The sequence below is a fragment of the Hemicordylus capensis genome, chromosome 1 (genome assembly GCF_027244095.1).
Source record: "Hemicordylus capensis ecotype Gifberg chromosome 1, rHemCap1.1.pri, whole genome shotgun sequence".
Lineage (NCBI taxonomy): Eukaryota > Metazoa > Chordata > Lepidosauria > Squamata > Cordylidae > Hemicordylus > Hemicordylus capensis.
Window position 1 is genome coordinate 73,289,723 of NC_069657.1, and position 18,844 is coordinate 73,308,566.

The 18,844-nt window shown below is 42.6% G+C and overlaps 1 protein-coding gene across 1 annotated transcript in view; it reads right to left on the bottom strand.

Moving 5' to 3' along the window:
- Positions 1–9,783, bottom strand: part of EHD4 (EH domain containing 4) — a 41,092-nt gene extending 31,309 nt beyond the window's left edge. Inside the window, exon 1 of the mRNA XM_053286528.1 lies at positions 9,557–9,783. Within this exon, the coding sequence (XP_053142503.1) occupies positions 9,557–9,783 (227 nt within the window). The remainder of the gene's footprint in view (positions 1–9,556) is intronic.
- Positions 9,784–18,844: the final 9,061 nt, after the last annotated feature.

An 18,844-nucleotide genomic window follows, 5' to 3' on the forward strand; every position in this document is an offset into this window, starting at 1 on the left:
GATTACAAGCAGTGGCTGACATCCTACTAAATTTGTTCGAGGAAGTTCAATTGAAATTAAATGGACAAGTAAGGCATGCCAAACTGGTCCATTTAATTTAAATGGGACTTCCTTGAGTAAATTTAATCAGGATATCAGTCAGTACACCCCCAACACCTTGGGGCAAATAGGACACAGCTACATCATCATGTGCTACCTCCCAAAGCATATCAATGGTCATCTATGGGGAACAGAAAAGTGGACTAGATCTCTTGGTCTGAGTTAGTAAGTTCTTATGGTCTTATACTTGAGTCCCTCTGCTGACTTTAATGGAACTTGAGCACATAAAACTGGGTGTAGAATTGTAAACCTGGGCACTTTCCAGACTAGCCGCTCAAAAGCCGCAAAATGCTCCGTTCAGGCAAATCACTTTCAAAACGTAAAACCTGAAGGGGGAGCAGTCTTGTGAAAACCAACAACCCAAAAAAACAACACCTTCTTAACACCGGATAAATGATGTCATAGCACTAAGTTGCAGTGATTACATTTGAAACAAGGCATCTGACATATGAACGGCACAGGAAGTGTGGAAGCACACTTCAGAGATGTGCCACGACCCCATTGCGGGCTCTAGTCTGGAAAGCATCCTGAAGAGAGTTACTTTAAATAGTCTCTTCACTTTATATTTTTGCTCCATGTTCTCTCTTTCAAAAAGTCTCGAACTTTACTCCTAAATTCCTATGGTACTGCAAATCAGCATTTCAGGCAGTACTAACTTGCTTGAGGTCATTAACCTTACAATGCAGATAGAACTAGTGCTTTAACGATTATGTATATATTTTACCTTCTTTCCTCTCAACTTACAAATGCCTCAGCCAGGCACATAAATGAAGGCAAATTACAGAACCAACTAAAGTGGGGAAAGGCCAATTCTTATGCTTTCTTCATTCTATAATAGTAGCACAGGAAAAGCATATATTTATGAGGCCAGCAGACACTGCAAGAGCAGGAGTTTAAAGGAACAGCATGCCATACAGGAAGACTATTTTAAGATACTGTCGTCTATTTGCAAGTTGCAAGATAGTTTACACACCATACATCCTGCAGATGTTAAAAGGCTGATTATTTGTCACCTGCTGTCATCCAAGCTTTCTGCTCTTCTTGCCATTGAACAGAGCAAGTTTGTCACAATATTCCTAAATAAAATTACTGCAGAGGCAAAAGTTATCCCAGGCTCATTTTTAAACTGTGTTCTAGGGAGCCCTGGGGTTCCTTGTAAGCTCACCAGGAGTTCTCTCAATGGGACAAACTGGCAATGCTGGCTGAACTTGCCTATAATTATTGATCTCCTGCAATGCACTATCAAAGACAAATGTCGAATATTTTCCAGGGAAAACAATGATAAGGTCCAGCAAGCCTGGCTAGAGCTCCACCTGAGCTAAGACTGACTGAAGCTCCATTCAGATAAAACCAGAAAGTCTGTAATGCACTGAGGTTCCATGGCAGACCTATGAGAAGAAAAATGAACAAATAAACATTTATCTGAAGGTCGGGAAGCTGCTGATCTGAAACATACTATCTTCAATAGTGTTGAAACCCTGTGCTGGCCTAAATGAATTGGTTCGGAGGATGAAGCAAGGCCACCTCAGCAAATGTTCTGATGGACAGACACACAACAAGCAGGGAAGATCTCTTTCCTCTCTTAAGAGCACTCCAGGTTGAAAACTATTTTTACCTTACAAGCATAAGGAAGGGTGGGAATCCTGTGAAGGGTGGGAATCCTGTTTGTGATAAAATTCTTGACATGTGAAACCAGTAAGGAGGAAGTCCCATGTTTATGAAGCCATGAGATTAAAAAGAGCAAGAAATCTCAGCACAAGTACTGGAAAGCTTGGCAGTTTCAGTGGTGAAGAGGGGCCCACTGCTCTGTCTCAAAAATCAGAATGAAACATCAACGTTAGAAAGGTGGTTCACACTCATGAATTTATATGTTCACATACGTAGGTGCACAACTGACAGCAGAACCCACAATGAACTGGCAAGCATTTTTGCGACTATGGCTGCTGGCAAAGGAACTGTATCTGTCACAGACTGCTACTGGCTCACCGATGTATTGTTTGCTTTGCATACTAACCTTTTTGCATGTTACCCATTCAGACATGAATGCAATGACATGGAAAGATTTGGCAATGTAAATCTGCCCAGAGAAAGTATCCATGGTTTTATAAGGAGAAATGCTCACCTACAGGGACATATAACCTTTTCAAAAATAAATAAAAGATGTCTGGTGGGGGGAATGGAGAAGGGAGACCTAGCCGTTAACACATCCGACTACAGAGCAGCAGGAGTAGATAAAAGAACAATGCAAGACAGTCTAACCCCCCTCCACCCCTGTGCAATTTAACAGATGAGAAGTGCAAATTTTCATAGTACTCGGAGCTGTAGGACACATAGACCTACAATATAGAGATGCAACTTCATCCTTCCTCTTTGCATTCTTGTTCCTATCTGTTTGTGGAACTGGAAACACACTACAGATCTGACAGACTCTGGACTCAAAAGCAAAAAAATGGGCCCCACCATAAAGAGATTATATATCCCCGCCACAAATAAAATGAGAAATTTCTCATTTAACATAGAAAGCTGCCATATACTGAGTCAGACCATAGGTCCATCTCGCTCAGTATTGTCTACACAGACTGGCAGCGGCTTCTCCAAGGTTGCAGGCAGGAATCTCTCTCAGCCCTATCTTGGAGATGCCAGGGAGGGAACTTGGAACCTTCTGCTTTTCCCAGAGTGGCTCCATCCCCTCAGGGGAATATCTTACAGTGCTCACACGTAGTCTCCCATTTAAATGCAACCAGGGTGGACCCTGCTTAGCTAAGGGGACATGTCATGCTTGCTACCACAAGACCAGATCTCCTCTCTCTATCTTGTTTCTGTTCCATATCTTGGAGCATGGGGCAAGAAATACATATCTAGCTAGCATAAGGCACTTACCTACTTTTACAGGGGGAAGGAAAGAGGCCTGAGGCAAGAACTCACTGTCGCATGCAATTAAAAAACAAACAAACAAACAAACAAACCTCACAACAGTACCATTTTAAAGACCTTGCAAGCTGATTGTTCAAAATTTTAAAAACACACCAAATAACATGGTTAGAATTAAATCTCATCACAAGTATGTTACACCTTCTTTATAGTCAAAGAACGTGGGAGATCCCAAAACTAATTGAGATGACCAAGCAGCTGCAGGGGCACATTGCTTGGAGACTTCAGACTTTCAAGGTGAGATTACGACCAGGATGCGGGACATTGGACTTCCCTGTAAGAGCCATGCTTCAGTGTGTTGCTGGCCATGAAACAAGCAACCGGGGCCTAGCTAATGCGATGCTGGCAGAATGACACTACAATCTTATGTGTGCCACATTAAAGGTGCTTGTGGACTGATACTGTGTAGATTTGTTCTTAATGTCAATGTCCAGTCCAGCCCCCACAACATGAACTTACCCGGCTAGGGTCCAGATCCTTATGGAATGTCCATCTGGGATGTAATTCAGTGGTTTCATTCTTAACCTGGTGATCAGTTTCAGAAGATGATACTGGGAGAGAACTATTCTAACATATGGCATTTATACTGTGAGATTCTGCAAGAATCCATAGAGTCTCTTTTGTCATGTACATGAAACCACTGGAAAAGGTCATTCGGGAGTTTGGAGCAAGGTGTTCATCAGTATGATGATGACATCCAACTCTCCACTTTTTCAGTTAATCTATGACACATTTCAAAATGCTAGCTCTTAAAGGGGCATGTGAGCACCTCTTTAGTTAAAGTAAACAAAAGGGGGGTGGTTTCTAACATTATAAGCCTCAAAATCATATTGCTTATAAATATGACACCTGTTGAGCTACTAACTTGAAACTTGGCGTGCATGATCTATTAGGCAAAGTCGACAAATATGCCTAATTTCAAAGTGATCTGATAAAAATGGCCACAGGCACAGCAAGTTAAAAAGTGCTGAAAACTGACACACTGTTCCTTTTTTGGCCAGTTTTCAGACAAGTGTATTATGTATTTCTTTCACATTTTGATGAAAATGACTGATTTAATCTGTTAAGGCTTGTTTAGAAAGGCATTCCTTTATTGGATTCCCCTCCATTGACAACATTTGTAGCCAACATTTGAAGTTGGGCAGAGAATGTTGGTAGAAGAGACCCAACGTAGTCCACCTGATACTGGAGGTTCGGATGACTTTTGTTTGGCAATACAAGAGTCTGTTAACACACATATACAAACACTTCATTAAAAAAACAACCCTGTTCCTCTCATTTTTTCTCACTATTGGGTAAAGAAAGATGAGAGGTTTGTGAAGACAAAAAAACCCCAACTTGTATGCAAATCATTATTAAAAATTAACCGGTCAAAGTTATACTGTAGTCTATTAACACATACAATTATCTTTGTAATATGTTAATTGCAAAGGGGGTTCTCAAACTTGGCTATGGAATAGATTATGAGACTTGTAGTCCAACAACATCTGGGGACTCACATTTGTGAACTCTTGTGTTAAAGTGAACATTTTGAATGTCAATGCAATTTTTTAAATAGTGAAATAAGATTGCAATATTGTAGGGTTGGAATTTGTTACATGGGCTTGGTAGCAAACTTATAAGTACTGTATGTCTGCCAAACAAAGTTTATCATAATGTAAAAAATGACAAAACAAACATCAATGTCATTCAGTTTTGCTATATATTATTTGTATTATGTATAGCATAGAAAAAAATTGGTTGCATTTTTCCTCTACAAGCAAACTAAAAAGGAGAGCTTTATTTAAATAAATGTATGTTTTCCATAAGAGCTATCTATGGTGAATGCAGAAGAGAATTGGGCATTAAGCTTTGGGCCCAAAGTCTAAATACAATTTGATAATCATTTTGAAAAGCTTTTAAGAAAATAATGGAGAATAATTTCTTTTTAGCAGAAAAACACATGGGCAGAATAGACTTTGTGGTCTGAAGTCAAGAAAGCAGTTCCTCTAGAATGTATTAAAATGCATAATTTTCTGCAGCCTACGATTATGCTTTTGCTAACTTTTAAAGTGCAGAATTTTATTAAAAGTTATGTTACATAATTTCAATCATACATACTGCACACCCTTTCTAAATCACACAAGGCACCCCGCATTATGTTCTTCACAACAGAAACGAAACAAGTGACTCAGTCAGGATCAGCTCTCAAGGTCATTGTGCTCCTTATGGAAAAATCTCTCCACTTTCCTGCAACATCTCTACTCCCAAGATAACAAGATTGCCCTTAAATGTTTGCAAATGTTATCTTGTAGGCATATATAAAGCTGGTGGGATTATGTAGCTATTGGGTGTACAGCTGACCTTGTGACAGCAAATATTAAGCTCAGGATAACTGGACGATGAGTTGTCAGAAAGGCAAATTGTGGAAAAAAGTATACTAGTCTACTAACCAATAAAGTAAAATGAAGTTGTGCCATCGAGTCAGTGTTCACTTCTGGTGACCACAGAGCCATATGGTTGTCTTTGGTAGAATACAGGAGGGGTTTACCTTTGCCTTCTCCCACACAGTATGAGAGTATGCCTTTCAGCATCTTCCTATATTGCTGCTGCTCGATATAGGTGTTTCCCATAGTCTGGGGAACATACCAGTGGGGATTAGAACCAGCAACCTCTTGCTCCCTGGGCAAGTTACTTCCCTGCTGTGCCATTAGGTGGCTTTTCTACTAACCAATAAGCTAATGATATTTCTGAGGGACTGCTGGAGGGTGAATGTTCAGTACATGAGAGTGCTAAACATGGGTAATAGAGATACACAGGGAAGAAAGAGAATGCAGGAGTTATAAAAAGATATACAGAAAGAGTGACAGGTTATTTATTATGCATCTGTGGACTGTGGTGGAACTACTACTGTAGTTTGGTTCCAGAATCTTTCCATTACATTACAAGCATAAGATAAAAGGGACTGGTGCTGTGTATATTTATTTACGCAAGCCAGATTAAGTTATAATGCCAGTAAGAACACTGGCATTATAAAGAAAGAAAGAAACTAGACAGTAGGTGTAAGAAAGTTTGCCCAGTGTACAAGGTGGCATGTATTGGATTAAAAGTGTATGGGTACTATTGCCACTATAATGAGTTCTGGTTTAGCCCATCCAACTCTAGTCAAGTCAAGCTTTCATGGCCCTAGCTCTCAGTCTGCAAAATGAGAACATTAAAGGACTTAGTTACAGGCTACTTGGAAAGAAGAACAATATACAGTGGGTATTGAAAAGAATCACCCCCTTCGATAGACCTTAAATTCTGGTTCCCTTACATCCTGAAATGAAAATACAAAGAAAATTCCCTTCACCAGCTGTACTTATCCAATGCAACCTATAACACCCAACTGAAAAACATCACAATGACAGTCCAGAAAAAGTGTCAGAAATAAAAAACAAGAATTATTGAGATTGAAAAAGGATCACCCCCCCCCCATGTCAATATTTTGTTGAACCACCTTTTGCTTTAATAACAGCCTTGAGTCTGTTGGGATACTTCTCTATCAACCTTGCACATCTAGGCGGAGCAATATTTGCCCACTCCTCCATACAGAACTGTTCAAGTTCGGTCACATTGGATGGTAGGTGTTGGTGGACTGCTATCTTCAAATCTCCCCACAGATTTTCTATGGGATTTAGGTCTGGGCTCTCACTGGGCCACATGAGGACGTTCCCTTTTTTATCCTTCAGCCACTGTGTGGTCAATTTTGCTGTGTGCTTTGGATCGTGCTCATGTTGAAAGGTGAATCTTCTGCCCATCCTCAACTGTCTGGCAGAGGGTAGCAGGTTTTCTTCCAGAATCTGACGGTATTTTGCCCCATCCATTTTTCCTTCTGCTCTAATGAGAGCCCCAGTCCCTGAGGCAGAGAAACACCCCCACAACAGGATGCTGCCACCTCCATGCTTCACTGTAGGTATGGTTTGTTGTGGATGGTGAGCTGAGTTGGATTTACACCAGGTGTACTGTTTGGTGTTGAGGCCAAATAGTTCAATCTTGGTCTCATCTGACCATAAGACCTTTTTCCATTTGGCATCAGAATCTTCAAGGTGCCTTCTGGCAAAACTCAAATGAGCTTTAATGTGGCCTTTCTTGAGAAGTGGCTTTCTCCTTGCGACCCTCCCGAACAAGCCACATTTTTTCCACAACACACCATACCTACAGTGAAGCATGGAGGTGGCAGCATCCTGTTGTGGGGGTGTTTCTCTGCCTCAGGGACTGGGGCTCTCGTTAGGGTAGAAGAGAAAATGGATGGGGCAAAATACCGTCAGATTCTGGAAGAAAACCTGCTACCCTCTGCCAGACAGTTGAGGATGGGCAGAAGATTCACCTTTCAACATGACAACGATCCGAAGCACACAGCAAAATTGACCACACAGTGGCTGAAGGGGGGAAAAGTGAACGTCCTCATGTGGCCCAGTCAGAGCCCAGACCTAAATCCCATAGAAAATCTGTGGGGAGATTTGAAGATAGCAGTCCACCAACACCTACCATCCAATGTGACCGAACTTGAACAGTTCTGTATGGAGGAGTGGGCAAATATTGCTCCGCCTAGATGTGCAAGGTTGATAGAGAAGTATCCCAACAGACTCAAGGCTGTTATTAAAGCAAAAGGTGGTTCAACAAAATATTGACATTTGGGGGGGGGTTGATCCTTTTTCAGTCTCAGTAATTCTTGTTTTTTATTTCTGACACTTTTTCTGGATTGTAATTGTGATGTTTTTCAGTTGGATGTTATAGGTTGCATTGGATAAGTACAGCTGGTGAAGGGAATTTTCTTTGTGTTTTCATTTCAGGATGTAAGGGAACCAGAATTTAAGGTCTATCGAAGGGGGTGATTCTTTTCAATACCCACTGTAAACCTTAAAAAGCATTAAAATACTACTGGTCTGTCTTTAGGTATTTGCCCAGGAAGGAGGATACTGGTTCAGTATCCCTCATCACAGACATATCCCTCATCACAGAACTAGATGGAACTGAAGGTCATCCAGTCCAAGCCACTGCCCCAAAAGCAAATACTCACACATTCTTAATAAAGGTGTGAGGGTGGGAGAGAAATGCCTTTTAAGCCTGTGTGCCAAGTTACAGCTGACCAGGGCATGCGGAGGCCTTCTCACATTGTTCAGCCCTCGGCTACAAAATGCTCATCCCCAGAGACTTGACAGGTCTCCAAGTCTTAGGGCCAATTTACATACTCACTCTCACAACAACAGTCTGTATGCAATGGTTAGGCCTCTTGCATCACACATTACTTTCTGTGTGTAGTGACGAATGCACACAATCCCATAGCTCACCCATATATATGCTACTACTGGTAAAGTCTAAATCAGTCCTGATCATCTTATGGACTCCATTTTTATATATTATATTATATTATATTATATAGATCTAAATTCAGCTCGTTCAACTAGTCCAGGATAGCGAGGATAGGTACGGGTCTAGTTTATAGCAGGGTGGATTTGATTTAAATCAAACTGATTTAAATCACGATTTAAATCACTAGCAGGGTGGATAAAAATCAATGATTTTTTTTTAAATCCAAAAAATCTGATTTAAATCCAAAAAATCTGATTTAAATCAAAAAAATCTGATTTTTTTGATTAAAAAAAAAATCATTGATTTTTATCCACCCTGCTAGTGATTTAAATCAGTTTGATTTAAATCAAATCCACCCTGGTTTACAGTTTAACAAAAAGCACTCTTTACCCGTGGAGATGGGGTAGGCTCCAAGATGAATCAACTTGGAATATATTATCTACTGGGTAACTATATCGGGCAGCATGATATAGGAAGATGCTGAAAGCCATCATCTTACACTATGCGGGAGGAGGCAATGGTAAACCCCTCCTGTATTCTACCAAAGAAAACCACAGGGCTCTGTGGGCACCAGGAGTCGAAACCGTCTCTACAGCACACTTTACCTTTAAAGATCATAAGCTATTTTTTCAGGAGATCATCAGTATTTAATTACTTGGGTGGGGCAGCACAAAAGTGTTATTGGGGCACTTTTTAGCCCAGTATGATTCTTGTGCCTCTAAGCAGGGGTGTAGCTAGGGGAGGAGGAGGCCATGTTCACCCCTCTCCCCAGAGGCCCCTCAGAGCGAGGGAGATAATGAAGAAAACAGGGAGGGGTGGACCTGGGAGGCCCTCAGGAGCCCGGAATTCTTTGGACCCATCAGCTCAATTATAGGCTACAACCCCTGTCTCTAAGCACTGGGTAAGCCGCAACCGATCAGACGACATTTTTGCCCCGGCGTGGAGACGGAAAAGTCGAACTGTTGATTTTATGCCTGCAGTAGCCCAGCCAGGAAACGAAAAGGGAGGGCAACCCTAGCGGCAGAGCAGCATGTGCTCTACACCTGGGGTGGAAGGCGAGATAAGGGTCCACCTCTGCCTAGAGAGGCGGAAGGGAGACGTACGTGGTGCCGGGCGACGCGCGCTCCCCTCCACGGCGGGTCGGAGGAGGCGGCGTCTCCACGAGGCACAAGCGAGCGGGCGGGCATCTCACCTGATGAAGGTGGTCTTGCCCGTGCTGTACTGGCCCACGAGAAGCACCATGGGCTTGTTCTCGAAGTCGGCGTCCTCCAGGGCCGGCGAGTGGAACTCATGGAAGCGGTAATACTCCTCCAGCGGCAGCAGCTTCTTCGAGTAAAGCGCCTTCAGGCCGCCGGTCACCGTGTCCACCACGTCTTCGCCGTCCCCAGGCCGATGGCGCTTGCCCTGCCAGCTAAACATCTCGACCGCCAGCCCAACGCCCAATGCCCGGCCACTCGTTTGCCTCTCCGGCGCGCTGTCGCCACCCAGACTGAAAGGCCGAGCCGGCAGACGAAGAGCCCCGCCCTTCCTTCGTTCCCTTCCTCACTCGGTCGACTGCAGCAGCAGCAGCAGCAGCGGTGACGCCCCGGACTCTCGGCGGAAGCTGGAAGCGCTGCAGACAGAGCGAGTGTTCCTGCTGCAGGCAGCCCGACGGGCATTTCGAGGACCCTGGAAACCTTCGCCTGGAAGCCTGCTTTGGGTACCAACTGGTTGGAAGTTGGGAAACGTGAAGAAAAAGGAGAGTGGAGCCTGGTGGCAACAGCTCAGCCGCAGAAACGTGTTCTTAATGTCGGGGAGCAGCTCTGGAGCATGTGCAGTACAGCACAGCAAGAAAAGACTGCCTTTTGATCTTCTGCAGAGATTCTTTTCCTCGGACCCTTAAATCTCCAAGGGAATCTGCCTCCATCTCATATGAAAAATACTGGAGAAAGATCTTTTAAGAATGCCTTCCGTCAGAATTGACACCCTAGTCGCCACTGAGGAGCCACAATTGTGTTCTCGCACATCGGAGTGAAACCCGAAGGGTCGCTCCCAGTAAGTCTGTGTCCCTGCCTCTTTTACCTTTTACAGTTCACCATTAGTTTACCCACTGCTCAGAGACCCCAGCCAACTCAAAATCCCACGTTTTATTGAAGAGCGAATTTTTCAAATGTGCTGGAATTGTACACCTCATTATGAGAACTGAACACTAGATGGGACCATTTTTAATACTTTTTAATTGAACGTTTTAAAATATTTTCAAAGTGGCTTCCAAACGAAGCATAAACACTTCATTAAAAGTATTTAATGCAAACTCATATTAAAATCAGAAAAATAGAAAAATAAAAACTCCAAAAGAGCCACACAAAAGACCATGTCTGAGAGCCAAACTAAGTTACTCATGAGTAAGGTAAAGAGTGCCTTAAGTTGATTTTGACACCTGGTGCCCACAATGCCTTGTGGCTTTCTTTTGTTAGAATTCAGGAGGGGTTTACCATTGCCTCCTCCCATGCAGTATGAGATGATGCCTTTCAGCATCTTCCTATATCACTGCTGCATGATATACCGGTAGTACTAGCAGAGATTTGAACCGGCAACCTTCTGCTGCTAATCAAGAATTTCCCCGCTGTGCCACTTAAGATGACTTACTCATGAATAGACCCACTGAAAACATAATGGACAATTTAATCATTAAGTTAAACTTATCCTGTAAATTTCAATGGGACTAGTGATGTGTAAGCCACCTAATGGTGCAGCGGGGAAGCAACATGCCTAGAGAGCAGGAGGCTGTTGGTAGGGATGTGCACAGAACTGGTGCGAGGAAAGTTTGAAGGGGGGGGATGACTTTAAGGGGGGGAGGGTACAGTTATCCCTCTCGCTGCTTCCACCCCCCTCCTGCTGCTTTCCCCCCTCGCTGCTCCCCCCACCCCGCTGCTTCCCCTCACTGGTATTCCATTGTAAACCGGTCCAGCCAGGTGGCAGTGTACTTCCCTGTCACCTTGTCGGAGCGGAAGTACGTGGTGGCCCGGTACTGGACTGGGTGCAGGGGTGGGGGTACAGGGTCATCTCCAGTGCAGATTTCAGCTACTCTGGTACTGATCTCTCTCTATACCTCTACTCTCTCTTTGCTGCCACATGGTCTTGAATAGGAAGAGGAAACTAGCCTAGCAAGCAGACTGAAAGGTTTGGCCTTCAGATCTTCCTTGATCTGAAGAAAGTTGTAGACCAATTTGCTTGTCACAACAAACAGGCGTATTCAGTTTCACTAACAAGGCAAATAAACTTATAACATTAACTACCTTACCTTTATATGTGTTTAATGTAGCCTCACTTCCCTAATAATGTTCTTTGCCACCCCTTAACTCCCTCAAACTAGTTGTTCCAGAGTCTCATCTGAAAGCATTGCAGTAATCCAACCTGGATGCTGCCACGGCATGGATAAATGAGACCAGATTATCTCTGTCCAGGGTGCTTTCCTGATTGCATGCCAACTTAGTGTCATAACGTATCCCTTAAGTGTGATTCCGCACTGCCAGCGCGGTCGCTGCACTATAAGCAAGATGCTGTTCACATTTCTGATGCCTTCGTTTGGATTTTGTTGCCGTGTTGAAGCTCTATAATGTTGCATATGCGTCACAGAAAAATAGCTGTATTTTCCCATTGTAGCTTAACAATGGATTTCAACTGCGGTTTGAATTCAGCACACAAAACATTGCAGTTTACACCACTTTTTTGCATTGTAAGGCTTGCTATCTGGAAACCACCCAGGAGGTGTTGCAGCTGGCACACAAACCATAGCAAGCAAAAAGTGCTTTGTGCCATAGATACCACCTGGCCATTTAAAGTCAACACTGGATCTAACAGTAACCCTAAGCCACTTACTTGCATTTTAAGGGGGACAGCCCCATCCAGAGCAGAATAACAGCACCACCTAAATCAGACAAACCACTAGCTCCATTTCATCTGGATTAAACTTTAGTTAATTTGCCTTCATCCAGCCCATTACTGACTCCAAGTGCCTTGGAACAGAAGGTATAATCCCTTCTGAGTACACTAAAAATATTTACAAATATTTATTATATTCCAGCCTTTATCTTAATACCAGGGATTATTCTGTCATACATCCCTTATTGATGTATCTAAATCTTGTCAGAATATTGCATTAAGATATCTTGCCAGAATAAAATTTTTCTCTATCCATGACTCCAATTGCTTAACCATATTATCATAGAATTGGACATGAGTTGTTTTAGGAGAGTAGGCCAAGTGTGCCTTTCTTTCTGTTCCACAGATTTTTCAGGAAGATAAACATTCCATCTGAATTTTTCAGTAATCTATAAACTGAAATGAAAGCTTCCTATGGAAAACTATCTTCACCCCTTCTTTCTCAGAAGCTTTCCTCTAAATAGTATCTTCAATTATTTCTTATGGATATGTTTTATGTTCATCTCTTGGATAAATAAGATATCAGGATGTTCTTTAGCCCATGCAATCTAAATCTGTGTCTTTTAATAGGGTTATTAAACCCATATAGATTAAATGATTTTATTCGTGGAAGAATGTATTTTCCAAACATTCAACTTTTCTGGTGAACATATGAAATCAGCTGCCTTTAATCGTCCTGATTAATTGGTAAGTCAAGAGTTCCAATTTCATTTTGATATCGCATAGCATGCAAGGAAGGAACATGTCAAATTTTATAGGATAAGGGGAGGAACAGTCAAGTTTGTCTGTTGCTCTGTTCAGTCTTTCTTGGCAGTCAATTAACTTCCACTAGAAAAACCACCACTAGTTTCCCCCAAAGCGGTCAGCTTTAGAGAGATCAGAAGAGCTAGCTCCTTTGTTGGCATACTGTCCATTGGAATTGTTTGCCCAGAAGCACTACCATATCTTACACACAGTCTTATTTAACTTTATCAATATTAAATAATTGATAATGTTAATTGATAATGGTGGCGCAGTGGTAAATGGAGCCCCTGGTGGTGCAGTGGTAAAACTGCCACCCTGTAACCAGAAGGTTACAAGTTCGATCCTGACCAGGGGCTCAAGGTTGACTCAGCCTTCCATCCTTCCGAGGTCAGTCAAATGAGTACCCAGAATGTTGGGGGCAATATGCTAAATCATTGTAAACTGCTTAGAGAGCTCCGGCTATAGAGCGGTATATAAATGTAAGTGCTATTGCTATTGCTATAATCAAATCCTCATGTTCCTTCAGCCAAGTTCAACCATTTCCCATCTTGATGTAAAGGTAAACTGTTCTGTCAATTTGATTTCGACTCTTGGCGCCCACAGAGTTCTGTGGTTTTCTTTGGTAGAATACAGGAGGTGTTTACCATTGCCTCCTCCCACATAGTATGAGAAGATGCCTTTCAGCATCTTCCTATATCACTGCTGCCCGATATAGTACCAGCAGGGTTTCGAATGGGCAACCTTCTGCTTGTTAGTCAAGCATTTCCCCGCTGCGCCATTAGGTGGCTTCATCTTGATGTACATCAGGGTTTTTTTTACAAACTTGTGAATCTCACTATTATATCATCCTGAACCTGCAATGCCAGAGTGTAAAAATATCTAAAAGAATATTTTCAGAAGTAAGGCAGGGAAGTAACTTGCCTAGGAAGCAAGAGGTTGCTGGTTCGAATCTCCGCTGATATGTTTCCCAGACTATAGGAAACACCTATATCGGGCAGCAGTGATATAGGAAGATTCTGAAAGGCATCATCTCATACTGTGAGGGAGATGGCAATGGTAAGGTAAAGGTAAACTGTTCTGTCACATTGATTTCGACTCCTTGCGCCCACAGAGCCCTGTGGTTTTCTTTGGTAGAATACAGGAGGGCTTTACCATTGCTTCCTCCCGCACAGTATGAGATGATGCCTTTCAGCATCTTCCTATGTTGCTGCTGCCCAATATAATATCAACAGGGATTTGAACCGGCAACCTTCTGCTTGTTAGTTAAGTATTTCCCCGCTGTGCCACTTAAGGTGGCTGACAGTGGTAAACTCCTCCTGTATCCTATCAAGAAAACCATGTGGCTCTGTGTTCACCAGGAGTCGGCACCAATTTGACAACACAACTTTACATTTAAGTTATCCTTTATGTTCATATCATTATGTTGTGTATCCAAAATTAACTTATAGTCTTATCTTGTTTATCTTGACATTCATGAGTCTGAATGCACCTTGAATTTCCTTTTAGCATGGATAAAGATGGGGCCGGATTCTTACAAGACAGATTTCGACTATAGAAACTCATTATTTTTATAATACACAAAGCTAGCTGTTTCTTAGCCCTTAAAAGGGACTGCAGTATGAACATGTTTATAGTTAAAGAATTAGTATCCACACATTTAATGTCAGCAGTGGTAAGTGAATCAAAGATGTACATAATACAGTCAGTTGGTGTTCAATCTGAGAGAGAGCATATCTTTAGATTATAGGTAACCAACAGTGACCAGTTTATGACATACCAGTACTAATGCTCAGCCTCTACCAGATTTCAGCCAAAATGTACATATTTATCTGACTCTATGACTGAATATAGCTTTTTGATTTTAAGACTGTTATTTATCTGCCTCCATACATCAGGCACGGAAGATAGAGATTCAGCAGATATTTTTGTTAGCAGAATCTAGTAACTCTGCATTTTGTTTCTTTCTCTGTCACTGGCCTCTTTTCTTCCTTAGATATTTCCTCCAACAATGTACATAAGTTCTCAAATTTGATTTCTTATCTCTATATATGATTTTCTAAGACGTACCTGTCGCTAATCCCATGTGTGGCAGCTCTCGCGAGAGTTTGCGAGCAAGTTGCTGGGAGGAGAGGAAAACAGCGTTGGACAGATAAAACGGCGGGGTGGGGGAAAGAAAATGGTGGCAGTGGCTGGTGGTGGGAGAAAACAGCGGTGGTGCGGCAGGAGAGAAAGCAGAGGCAGCTGGGTATGTGTGTGAGAATGGGGTGAGAGCCGAGAGGGAGGGGAGAAGGAGAGGGAGAACTAGAGGCGTAGATGATCTGCACCCGGGCCAGCTAGTTCAAGTATAATTTCCTTGAGTTGTTGAGTGTTTTTACTTTTCTGATTTATTGACTCCTCTCTTAGAACAGTTTCCCCCCCCCTTGCACTTTTCCTATTGGCAGAGGTGAAGAAATGTTTGCTCAGTTTATCAGCCACAGAAAATATTTTACTTGTCAAGCTATGTTGGTACATTGTTTAGCATGACTTTTTTTCACTCGTCAGGCATCATTTTTTAACTCAACACAGACTAGTGGATTTCTACAGCCCTGCCTATTGGTATAATGTTCAGTGTTTGATATACACTCTGAGCAGGAGTTATCTTTGGACCAGCTTGGCATTTCCCCATCCCATCCTTTCTGTAAAACTTGACTAAAGTCATTAACAACCAATTTCATTCATTCATTTATTAAATCCAACTCATCATGCCTCATAGAGGTCTCACATCTTGCTTTTGTGGGCCAGGTGCCAACTCTGTCACCTAATTCTGCATTATCTCATCTCACATCCTTTGCTTTTCTCTTTCATCTGACCTGTCTATATAGATTGAATTTTCAGGGCTGTGATACTAGCTCAATAGCTACTTTTTCCTGTTTGATTTTCTACATGACAGGTGTGTAATTCACAGATCACTTTAAAATAAGATTTGGAAGAGATAGTGCTCTCACTTCCCTGTGCCTCATTTTGGAGAAAGTATTGTGTGATTTCCATCTGTCCTCCCCGCCCCCCCCCCCCATCTAGAACACTCTTGAAAGCAGGGAAAATTCACAGGTCTTGCTAAGGACCTTTCTTCCTAGATCTTAAGATTAACACACTGTTCCAGGAGTAAGGTAAAGTTGTGCCATCGAGTCGGTGTTGACTCCTGGTGACCACAGAGCCCTGTGGTTGTCTTTGTTAGAATACAGGAGGGGTTTACCATTGCTATCTCCCACGCAGTATGAGAGGATGCCTTTCAGTATCTTCCGATATCGCTGCTGCCTGATATAGGTGGAAACATACCAGTGGGGATTCGAACCAGCAACCTCTTGCTCTCTAGGCAAGTTACTTCACCACTGCGTCATTAGTAGCTAAAATAAAAGCATAGCCCCGCTGGTTACATGTCTCGTCAACAGCCCAATTTTAAAGTGGAGGAATCAAAGATTCATTAAGCTTGTCCAAGCAAGGTAGGGGCCAGACCAGGGATGGAGCCACCACTGAGTGGATGGGTTCAAAGAACCCAGGTTGCCACCCCTCAGAGGCTGGGCCTCACACCCCAGACACCCCCCCACATCTGATGTCAGATGTGGGGGTCGTGATTTAGCTCCCAAATGGGGTTGCGCAGCCCCATTTTTGAGCTAAATCAGCCAGTGCTGCATTTGCATTGCGGATGGTGCCCTAAAGCATGACTAAACGTTCCCTGCGTCTGATGTCAGATGCAGGGGGCGAAGCTAGGGGGACAATGGCAGCAGAACCCAGGCTGCTGCTGGCCTCCCTCTGCGGTTGGGCCAGACAGATAGCATCCACACAGGGAAGGCTGCTGCCTTTGGCTGCAAGCTCCCTTTTGTAAAGGAAAGCTAGTTAGAAGCAAGACACACAGCAGTGTCATAAGTGAGGGCAATACTCTTCACTTTCTAACATTTGACCCATTGGATTATTTGGCAGGATTTTTTAGTATTTGATACCCTACCGATTAACTCCATGTATTCCTGCAACAACTTGCAATATGCAAAACATTTATTTTATTTTTTAGAGGCTGACCATTGCACTATTACACTGGTCAGTATTATTGTGTGTATGTTTAAATTACATATACACAACTAGCAAAGGGGTAAGTAACAGCAAGATGAACTGGTCTCCTCTACCCATAGCAATGTCTCTACTATTTCACAGCTCTTCCTATTGTGGTGTTTTTCACTGGGCTGTTGTTGTTTTTTAAACCTTCCTTTTACAATAGGGATTGAGATTTATGCCAGTTTCACTTATTTGCTTTTGATAAAACAGTGAAATATACATAGCACTAATTTCATGCAGTAGAGAAGAGGGTGGCTGCAGTGCTGGAACTCAGACAGAAAAATTTACTAAGGGGGAAAAAAGCCACAGTGGAAGGTTCCATAATAATGCAATAATGTAATATTGCAAGATAATGCAAGCCAATAATAGTTGGGTGAAATTTGTATGTCGTAAGTCTATTTAAAAACAAAAACTTATACTTAACACCCTAAGGTGAATGGCAAAGTATTTTATGGTGACCCCTATATATGTGTGAAAGTTCCTTTAAAAGGACTAAAATATATATTAGGCATGTTCACACAACCATCAGAATCAAGATAGGAGGCTGTGTACCCTGGCTTGAATGGCTGTGTGAACTCACGAAAATCTCTCCAATCAAGATTGCTCAAAGCAGGGTAGCCCACTTTTTAAAACTTGCTCATAATCAAGGTAGTAGGAGAGGAGAGCTCTCGAACTACTGTCGTGAGTATCCACTCACCTGTTCAGTAAGCAGCAGGCCTGGAAACAATAGAAAGCTGTGGCTACAGGGGCTGCCATCCATAAATGTGCCACAATGCAAAGCACACTCTCTGATCCCGCCACAGCCTCGGTAGGGCAAAGAATTCCACAAGTGGATTATGCGTTATGTAAAAAGTACTTCTATATATTGGTCCTAAATTTCCTAGCAATCAATTTCATAAGATGACCCCTGGTTCTAGTGGTATGTGAGAGGGAGAAGAATTTCTCTTTATCCACTTAACTCCACACCATGCATGATTGTATAGACCTCTATTATGTCTCTCTGCAGTCTTTTTTCTAAACTAAATAGCCTCAAGTGTTGTAGCCTTGCCTCATAAGAAAGGTGGTCTAGGCCCCTGATCATCTTGGTTGCCCTCTTCTGCACCTTTTCCAGCTCTTCAATGTCCTTCTTTAGATGTGGTGACCAGAATTGTACTCAGTATTCCCATTTTACACTCTCATGTGTAAGGATTCCTTGAACTCCACCCACAGTCACCAAATATATTGTTACAAAATGGTGGCTTGTTAATCACTGCCTGATGACTTAGATGATGTTCCTGAACAGCTACTGTCATCTCTGAAGGCAGCTCCCCCCGCCCCCCCGGAAGCTTGCAAGTGGCACATTTCTCCCACTGCATAGCAGATGCTCATGGGAAGGTGTAAGGTACTTGTGAGTCAGTGAAAAAAAATAGGCATTTCTAGCAAAGGCAGAAAAGCTTTTTAAAGAGCCTAAAAGAGGCACGTGTCAAGCAGAGGCATCTTAAGATGCAGAGTTTTGGGCTATCTGATATAACCTATTGCTAACTTTTAGGAATGATCTGTAGTCTTTCAACTTCATCCAATGCTCAGCCTTTATATGTGCGAGTGTGTAAATAAACCAAACATGAAGACACCGTAAGTCTGTAGTGACATCCTTCTAAGAGAAACCAGAATCCAAGTAGCGTTGCTTGGGGAAGTAGGGCAAGCGAGGCAGCATAAGAATATGATTAACATTATGGTCTCTGATAAT